Source organism: Drosophila willistoni (assembly GCF_018902025.1).
Source record: "Drosophila willistoni isolate 14030-0811.24 chromosome 2R unlocalized genomic scaffold, UCI_dwil_1.1 Seg200, whole genome shotgun sequence".
Taxonomy (NCBI): domain Eukaryota; kingdom Metazoa; phylum Arthropoda; class Insecta; order Diptera; family Drosophilidae; genus Drosophila; species Drosophila willistoni.
The window spans coordinates 4,423,939-4,432,895 of record NW_025814051.1 but is presented as its reverse complement, the minus strand read 5'-3'; the positions used below and the strand labels follow the sequence as shown (position 1 = coordinate 4,432,895).

At 36.0% G+C, this 8,957-nt stretch overlaps 2 protein-coding genes across 2 annotated transcripts; one reads left to right on the top strand and one right to left on the bottom strand.

Annotated features, from left to right (window-relative positions):
* The first annotated feature begins 1,793 nt into the window (after positions 1-1,793).
* LOC6641541 (uncharacterized transmembrane protein DDB_G0289901) lies at positions 1,794-4,339 on the top strand. The gene is made up of 5 exons (XM_002064390.3): positions 1,794-1,877; positions 2,250-2,262; positions 2,355-2,384; positions 2,576-4,013; positions 4,075-4,339. Exons 1-5 carry the CDS (start codon positions 1,829-1,831, stop codon positions 4,225-4,227), a joined length of 1,683 nt encoding a protein of 560 aa, XP_002064426.2. The 5' UTR covers positions 1,794-1,828; the 3' UTR covers positions 4,228-4,339.
* Positions 4,340-5,181: 842 nt separating this feature from the next.
* LOC6641542 (RNA-binding protein cabeza) lies at positions 5,182-8,519 on the bottom strand. Its single transcript, XM_002064391.4, has 4 exons — positions 8,422-8,519; positions 5,973-6,239; positions 5,755-5,892; positions 5,182-5,695 (listed from the first exon to the last, which is right to left on the bottom strand). Exons 1-4 carry the CDS (start codon positions 8,489-8,491, stop codon positions 5,226-5,228), a joined length of 945 nt encoding a protein of 314 aa, XP_002064427.1. The 5' UTR covers positions 8,492-8,519; the 3' UTR covers positions 5,182-5,225.
* Between the last annotated feature and the right edge of the window lie 438 nt (positions 8,520-8,957).

The following is an 8,957-nucleotide window of genomic DNA, read 5'->3' as shown; positions in this document are numbered from 1 at the left end:
TACTAAATAATTCAGATTTATTTCATTGGGTTGATCAACTGCAGAAAAAAAAGCTTTCTTTTATTTATTTAGAAAGTTGATAATAAAATCACGTCACATCTACATAGAAATCGAAAAGTGTCTATGTATGCATAATTTCTTCGTTTCTTATTTTATTTTGTTTTCTATTTAAAATAAAAATAAAAGCTTATAACCTTGATTTTGACACTGAGTTTTTGTTTTGGGTTCAAGAAATATTCTAGACGTAATGCTTCAATGCAAAAGACGACAAGGCAAAAAAAAAAAAAAAACAGAGTTCTCTTATCAGGGGTGACAGGAAATGGCTGATGTTTAATGGACTCATTAGAAATACATATCATTTCACTTGGGCATAAGGGGTCTACGGAATGCAAGTATTTTAGAATTAAGTTACCTCATCGTTTGGCGTCCCTATTCCCCGCCTCATCTTCCACTATAAGCGGAAGTAATTTGTTTACACGGAAAAAATACAAACCAATTATCAATTCACGGAAATCGAAATGAAATGCGCAAAAAGTCTCAATAGAAAACGAAAAACACACAATCTTAAAATAATAAGGGGGTTACATTTACATGTGTTTGTTAACGCACACACTTCTAGTTAGTCAAACTATATTTGGCAATGCAATCAAAACTCATAAATAGGAATCATAAACAGTAAGGACAAAAAATTATAATTAATGTGTAATAATAATCCTTTGGCAGATCGACCCAGATCTTGAAACCTATAATAAAGAAACATTAGATATGTTCAAATATCAAAATTAGGATAAGTATTCCAATTAATTTTTTCCCTAATGCAGGATAGTTATATATTTCCACTTACATGTTTCTTTTATTAATTAGACTTGCGAGAGATTAGATTTTTTTCCTAAGCTAAATAATTTTTTTACCAATTTTTCTGAAGGTCTTTTAAGTATGTAATGGATAATATCAGTTGATACTTATCAATGAACTCTACAAAGCGAAGAAAATATCAAAGGCTTGCATAAGAAACAGTTTTAAGTTAATTTTTTTTTGGGATAGTGTATATATGGAGTAAAGAATCTTGATATAAAGATCATTTAGCTTAGGGGGCTAATGCCGGGTTGAATCATTTGGTTTACACGTATAAGTTTGTGTACAACGAGGTTCAAGTTTATTTATCCGTTAGGGAATACTTAAACAAAGATTTCTATGAACCAAATAGGTCCTTTTGAAAGCTTCATTCAGGTTTACTAGTTATAGTCCTTAAAAATCAGCGACATATATTTTACTTTCAAAAAGTTTAAGACTCAAGGACTCAGATACATCTCGACACAAAGTCATAAATTCAGTAACTCAATTGCGTTTACTTTTATACTCTTTAGGCAGGGGTATGAGAGCTACAATAAATTCGTTTACCTTTCGCAAAACGATGAAAACACAAATAAGCTAATTCTATATTTAATAAATTACACATCTTTAGGCATACATATTAAGTTTATTGTATATAATAACAATCAGTCTGTACTTGGATGCTTCAATGTTTCGTACATGGCAACTATATACTAGGTAAAATCAAGGTTTCAACATTATTCCTATCAGCTTTACTTTCATCATTTTTTTTTTCCAAAAGCTTTCTGCACCAATTACGAGCTCCAATTTAAAATAAAAAAAAAAAGCACCACTCTAGGTCAAGAATCAATCAGTTCAAGACTGAAAATTAAATGACAAAAACCTTATCACTGGATTCAGTTTCATTTTAAAGAGCCAGCTCAGATCGATCGATTCATTAGTACAATTTCAAACATCGTAGAACATTGAACACTGGAATATAAAAAATTTCAATATGAATAAACTATTCGTGCTGGCCCTATGTCTGGGTGTGGTCTGTGGAGGTAAAAAAAAAAAAAACAGTGAAGTGATTTAAAAAGAGAGAGTGCATCAAAATTATCCTGGACATCCTTTTATGACCTCCAAGTGAAAAATATTTCCCAAATCAATCTCAAACAATTTGTAACCTTGATGAAATCAATTTTATAATTTGACTGCCTAATCTGTTTTGGAAAATCTAGAACACAAATGCCGTTATGTCGTCAGCGATTTGGAAACGTAGTTTCCCCTCCTTCCATTCATTTCAATCAATGGTTTACACAACACTTGTGCAATATTTTTTCTAGGCATGTGGCGACTTATCGCCTCCCCCCATTAATTGCATTTTGAAATTCCCTTTTCTAATTCGTAATTTGTTTTTCTCTATTTACTTACAGATTTTGAAAACAGGTAAGATAATGCAAGTGTCTCTGGATGTAGAGTAAGATTCAATAATTTTGTGTTTCTTTTCACTTTCTGAAAATCGAAATGGAAATGGTTAGATATAAACGTGGTGATGATTTCCATGCTCGGTAAGTGCCTTGTGGGCTTATGTTCTAAAAATGAATTAATCTGATTTGGCTTAAACACTTTTTGGACAATTGGCAACATGGTACTTAATCTAACAGCTTTAAAAAAATATCACAAAAATTTAGCTAACACAAGATGCAAACTCATTGGGAATGTTATTTAATTTGATATATTTTTACCAATTTTTGTTTAGCCACTATAATACCCATCAACAGGCTCTTGAGGCGGCACGTCGCAGTTCCTATGGATCCAGCGGTTTTGGTTCCAGTGGCTCCAGCAGTTATGGCACAGTCGGTGGCGGCGCCAATGCTGAATTGGGTCTAGGTGGTGGCAGCAGTTATGGTGGCTCATCTTTGGGTAATCTGGAGAGTTCTTACGATTCGGTTGGTGCCACAGAAACTCAAGATTCACTGAGCGGAGGTGCTGCATCTTCATTCGATGCCAATAATGCTGCCGCTTTTGGATCGAACAATGCTGCCTCGTTCGGAGCTAACAATGCTGCCTCGTTCGGAGCCCAAAATGCTGCCTCATTTGGCTCGCAGTCCGCCTTCTCTACCAACTCTGCCTTCCAGAGCAGTCTGTCATCCAATTTCGGTGCTTCTTCCGCCCACAATGCTGGCAGCAATGTGGAGTTTGCTGACAACTCAAATGCTGGCACAGAAGTCAACTTTGGAGGATCGAATGCCGTTAATTCCGAAGCACTGTTGTCGGGCAATGTTCAGGCTCCTTTGGCCTTGACATCCCCCGCATCACAGAGTGGAAATGTCGAGTACTACCGTCACGAGAAGGTTGTCTCTGCTCCTCAGCAGCAGGTGGTTTACAGCGTACCCGGTGGCTCCCAGAAATATGTCCAGCATGTGGAACGTGTGGTTGAACAGCAGCCCACAGTGCAATACGTTCAAGTTCCAGCTCCTACCACTTCAGAGCACTATTATCAGCGTAAAGTGACCACCACTGCATCGGCACCTCAGATCCAGATTCAGCAACCCTCTTCCCGTTATGCCTATGGGGGCCAGTCTGCCTCTAATTTCGGCACCAACTCTGCCTTTAAAGTCAATCAGCAATTCGGCAGTCAATTCGGTAGTCAATTTGGCTCTCAATTCGGCAGCCAGTTGGGTCAGTCCTCGGGCTTGAACTTGCAGACCAATTCTCAGTTGAACCATTTGATCAATCAGGCCCATCAGACAGCTAAGCAACAAGCTGCCGGTAGCAGTGCTAACCAAGTGCAATTCGGAGGTGCTTCTGGATTCAACAGCGGTCTGGGACAGCAGCAACAGCAACAGGTGCAATTCGGAGGCGCTTCCGGATTCAACAGCGGTTTCGGTTTCAACTCTGCCAGCTCTCTGAACTCTGCCAGCTCTCTAAACTCTGCCAGCTCTCTGAACTCTGCTAGTTCCCTGAATGCTGGCCAAAGTGGTTCTCTATTGAGTGGTTCTTTGTTGGGCGGCGGTAGCCAGGGTTCCCTCTTGAGCGGCTCTCTTCTTAGCAATTCTGGTCTTGGTCTCAACGCAGGTCTGACCAGTGGCCAACAAGTGGCTGGATCTGGTAACTTTGGTGCTGCAGGCGGCGCTGGCAGTAACTACCAGACCAAACAGTGGGAGAAGCAATCCAAATGGTCTTCCCAGTCAGAGGTGAGTTTTCCTTTTATTGATATTTTCAGATGAAATCAACATATTTTCTTTTCCCTCTTAGTTTGATTCCAATGGTCAACAGAAATACTACAAGGATTTGGCCACTGGTGAGAGCGAGAACTACAATGTGAATGGCAAGGAGTACGGCTACAAGGTGGCCACCGCTTCCGTTGATGACAATGGCAGAGCCAGCACTCACAGTGTCCACTCTTAAGAATTGACCCAGGACCTAGGAAAACAAATTTGTTATAACAAGGAAAGCCTATTGTGTTCTTAAATAGGTGTTAAAACCATTTAATATTAATAAAAACAAAAAACAAATTTAACGAAACAATTTTAAAAACAAATTATTAACCTTATTTTTAATACTGAGGATATTGGGTGATAGATGGAATAATTATTTTGTTAGGGGAATATTTATATATTTATAGGTAATATTTAAAAATTTCTTTCGATTGGTATTGGTATCATCATAATTTAGGGAATGTTAAACGAAATTCGAAAGAACATCCTGTAGCTTGGCTTATGCCAATTATGGGCTACAGTTTTCTTGATTCAGAATTTAATGGACTCATATGACTCACCTAAGAAATTTTAAGACTTTGTCTCTTATAATTGTCTGGAAAAACAAACTCTTCTGTAAAAATAGACATATTAATAAGCATACAATAGTTTATCTTCATTAGTAAGAACAAAAGAAAACAGGAGTAGAAAATAGAAAATGGATGGTGGGAAAAACGTTATTTTAGATACAATTTTCCTTTTCACTATTGCTTGCAAATCTCCAAGTTTTTGTTTTACTATACATACTTATAAGTGGTTTGCTGTTAAGTAGATCTTGTTGCTCTATCTAATTTATAAAATTTTTTAACTATCCCTAATCCGTTCATATAAACAAAAACAGGTCAACATAATTAATCCTTACTACGAAGATAAAATAAACAAAGTTTTAACTAAAGATTTTGTTTATCCTTTTCAATTTCTGTTTATCCTTTTCAATATTTGAACAGTTTACTTTAATTTGCTAGAAGTCTGTTAAGAAGACTAAAATAAAAACAATTTTAAAATGAATATAAGGTTGAAATGTTACAAGGAAACAAAATTTTGACATAAATAAATATGTAAATCTGCACAGAAATCTCATGAAAAAAAAACAAAAGAATCAATATGAATTTAATTGTCATTAAACATTTTATTTTTATCAAGTCAAACTCATGAGAATGGACGCTCTAATTTACCATCAACTTGAATAACTCCACTATTGATCACACCGTGGGAAGCTTGATCTCTGGAAGCTTTACTATCCCGACGACGTCTGAAGTCCGATCCATAGCCATATGAAGACATACAATAGCAGGGTTTCCAACTGGGTCTCCTCTGAATCTGACTTTGCTCATGGGGTGAACGTTCGGTAGTCCAAACGGGTACATAATGAGTCCAAGTCTCGCTATTGCCCGAACCTCCATTTGCATAGACTTCCTGGGGATAATATTGAGGTGTGTAATAGCCACCGCCTCCTACTCGACCGCCGCTGCTGCCCGAGCGACTTCCGCCCGTATCATATCCCCTATGTTCACTAGAGAAATTGGGATTCCATTGTGATTTGGGATCATAGGGTTTTCTGGTTCTATGTTTCGAATCGCTGCCTCCACGTCCCTTGTAAATGGGTACACTGGCATCCTCTAAAGCAAAATAATGCATTATTTAAGCTACAAAGTGAAAGTGAAATGGGTGGTCTTACCCTTTTCACCCTGCTGCTGGGCCGAGCTTGTCTCATTTGCCTCCCCCTCGGCGGTAATCTCAAACGTGATGTCCGTGTGGATGCCCACACGCTTCTTGTGTTTACCCAAGTCCGTAATTTCAACGCTCTCCTTGGACTCTGTTCATTTTGTTGGTTCGTGTTTAATTTTCTTTTTTTTTAGTTCTTATTTTGCTGTTGCTTCGAGCGAATTTAATTACCTTTCGTTTGCTGCTGTCCATTCCCCGTATCGACGGTTACGCGTACCCCATGTATCTTTGGACGATTGCCACTGTTTCCACTGCCACCACCTCCCCCTCCGTTAGTAGTACCGCCTCCGCTTAGACTACGTCCTGTACCCTGATCATAGCTGCCATTTCCACCCTGTTGGCCCTGTCCCTGTCCCTGCCCCTGTCCGAGAATGCCTGTCTGGTTGTTATTCTCGTTTTCATCGAAATCCAGCTTGGAGGACACTTTATTCGCTTGACCTGGTTGCCACATCCACGTTCCAGCCATCATCATCATCAGCGTCGGCGTCGTCGACATCGTTGTTGTTTGTTTTTTGGTTTAGCATAGAAATTAGATTTAGCAGAAATTTAATTAAAGTTATGCAAACACTTGAGTTTCTCTTCCACTTCGCACTAATCAGGTGAATTGGAGCGCATCCGCCACATCCGGTTGTATATCTGCTATAAGTGATGCAATTAGCGCACACGTTGACTTGTTTATGGATATGGAGAGCGACAGAGAGCGAGAGAGAGAGAGTGATAGGGAGAGAGACACAGATACACATTCCAGTTGGTTGAATGCTAAGCTTAACTGGCCACATGCCCTTTGACCGATTTTAATTGCCATTCAATATGCAAAGTAAACTATAATTATTGGATTAGACCTCAATTGCAAATGGATTAGCCTCAATGAATGCCACAAATGGGATGCACAATGACTTATAACCAAATTGGGGCAAGACAAAACGAGTCATAAAGTTAAAGCCTGCAAATACGCTGTACGAATACCAACAAATTAAAGGGGAATATAGAGTTTTAGTTGTTTTGCAATTACTGCCGGATAGAATAAGATTAGTCCATAGAAAGACATATCTGGCAAACATCAATTGAGGCAAAAATGAAATGCAGTATTTCTGATCATCTCTTATTTTGTTGGTAGGTAGTGGCAAAACAAAAACAAATCATAGTGAAATGCAAATTGCCCTTACATCTTTTATAATTGACCAAGGAACTAGGTCCGGATTTAATCAGCTCGGGGCCTGTGGGAATCAATATACCAATCATAATGCAATTAGAAAATCATGTCCCAACATGAATAAAAATCGGCCACAAACGATTCACAAAGATATTTTTTTTTAAATCTTTAACACAAATTTTTGCGTCTGCTCTTTTTTTAGACTGTATATTCGATATTTTTTTTAACCTATTTAAATGTATCCCTCTTTTTTAATCAAATCGTAAAATTGCATTAAACCTTTGGATATTTGAAAAAATAAATTTTAATCCGATTACGGAAAAAACCCATTTGCGAAATTGGCAAAAAATTCAGTTCTCGAAATTTTAATGCAAATTAAAGACATGAATTTTTAAAATTTTTTGTTTCGCCATCTTGATAATTAGAGCGACTTACACTCTAATTCAAAATTCAATTAAAAATGCATTAAAATGCGAAATCACTTTCGAAAATCGGGTAAAATTTGACAAAGTTAGTAATTTGCAAAGTTTAAAGTTTTTAGGAATTTTCTATATTTTTTAAAATAAATTAAAGTCAATTTACTATGTTTTGATTAATGAATGAACATTGAAGCAACTTTTTAGTGGCCTTAGATCTTTTAACAGCGCTTTATTAGCACTCCAACAATAATGTTGTAATTTTGTTTGAAAACTCAAAAATCTATAAATGATATATTCTCAAACTATGGCTAAGTATTCCAATTTTGCCTTTGGAAGGATATTTTACGAAGTCCCCAAACATCTCATGTTTTCAGTTCTTTAAAGTTTACCACTGTCACACTGCTTAATTTTAAGAGGAATATATGTATAATACTCATATCTAATTTGCCTAGACAAAAATAGAAAATAAATAAAAGAAGAAATGATTTATGAATACAAGTTTCAAAGATGCATCACCAATGTTTATGGAAATATGTGGAATTAGAAAACTTATTGTAATTTTGAATCCGTATTAAGGAAAAGCTTTTACGCTACTTACTAACATGGAGAGAAGGTTCAACATAAAATTTAAAAAGAATAAAAAAGGAGCAAAATACTTGAACTAATATAAAAACTAATAGAACTAATAAATAATAAACTAATAAAATTAGTTATTATTAAAAAAACAAATCCTTATATTATGAAACTACTTTAAAGAAATGTTTCATTTTACAAAATTTTATTTTGTTAATCATTGGTTGTAAATTTAAAAGAAAACTTAAAATAATTTAAATTACCCGACAAATTATTTTACTCTATTCTAATGTAATTTTTAAAGGGAGTTTTTTCTGAAAATTCTGCCAAAACCTAATGATTATAGTAATAGAATTATTTGTTGACTAATTATTTTCAATCGAAACTTTCCCAATCACAGGAAAATCCCCGATTCTCTACATTTGCCAAATCTTGATTCAGATTGCAATTGATTAATGAAATTTATTTTAACAACCTTGGGCACAATGATGAGTTAACAGAAATCCACAGAAGACGAACATGAAAAAGGCGTTGAAATATTCCATCACGAAGTCCACTTTATTTTTTTTTTGGGTATTTTTTTAATTTTTAATGTGTTTATTTTTTTATATTTGGGTTTTTTTTTGTACTTTCTTAAAGAGTAGAACTGAAGTTCTAAAGCGCGTTTCAGGTGCGCACTTGAAAACCGCCGACAAACAACTGAGATGGGACAGAAAACAGAAAAAAAAACAATAACGAAACAAAAAAAAAAAAACAAAAACCGATTTCAAATATCTACAGAGATTCATTAAAATTAACTAGCAAAACAACAGATGAGAGAACATGAGAGACGGTGCAGTGGAGGAGGATGGGGAGGTGAGTTGGAGGAAACATGTTGCTTTTGTTTCACTTGATTCTATTCTGACGTCTCAGCTTGACTGATAAAATCTTGAAGTTTTGTTGACCAGGCTAGCACGAGTACTTACTTTTAGTAAGTAAGTTGTAATTGCAGTTTCTAAACGCCATGCGTAG

Coding starts and splice junctions, on each gene's coding strand:
- LOC6641541 (XM_002064390.3), top strand. CDS start 1,829: ATGAATAAACTATTCGTGCTGGCCCTATGTCTGGGTGTGGTCTGTGGA. Junction 2,385..2,575: donor GGTGATGATTTCCATGCTCG/GTAAGTGCCTTG, acceptor ATTTTTGTTTAG/CCACTATAATACCCATCAAC. Junction 4,014..4,074: donor AATGGTCTTCCCAGTCAGAG/GTGAGTTTTCCT, acceptor TTTCCCTCTTAG/TTTGATTCCAATGGTCAACA.
- LOC6641542 (XM_002064391.4), bottom strand. CDS start 8,491: ATGGAATATTTCAACGCCTTTTTCATGTTCGTCTTCTGTGGATTTCTG. Junction 6,240..8,421: donor AACTCATCATTGTGCCCAAG/GTTGTTAAAATA, acceptor TGTGGCAACCAG/GTCAAGCGAATAAAGTGTCC. Junction 5,696..5,754: donor CCAGCAGCAGGGTGAAAAGG/GTAAGACCACCC, acceptor ATTTTGCTTTAG/AGGATGCCAGTGTACCCATT.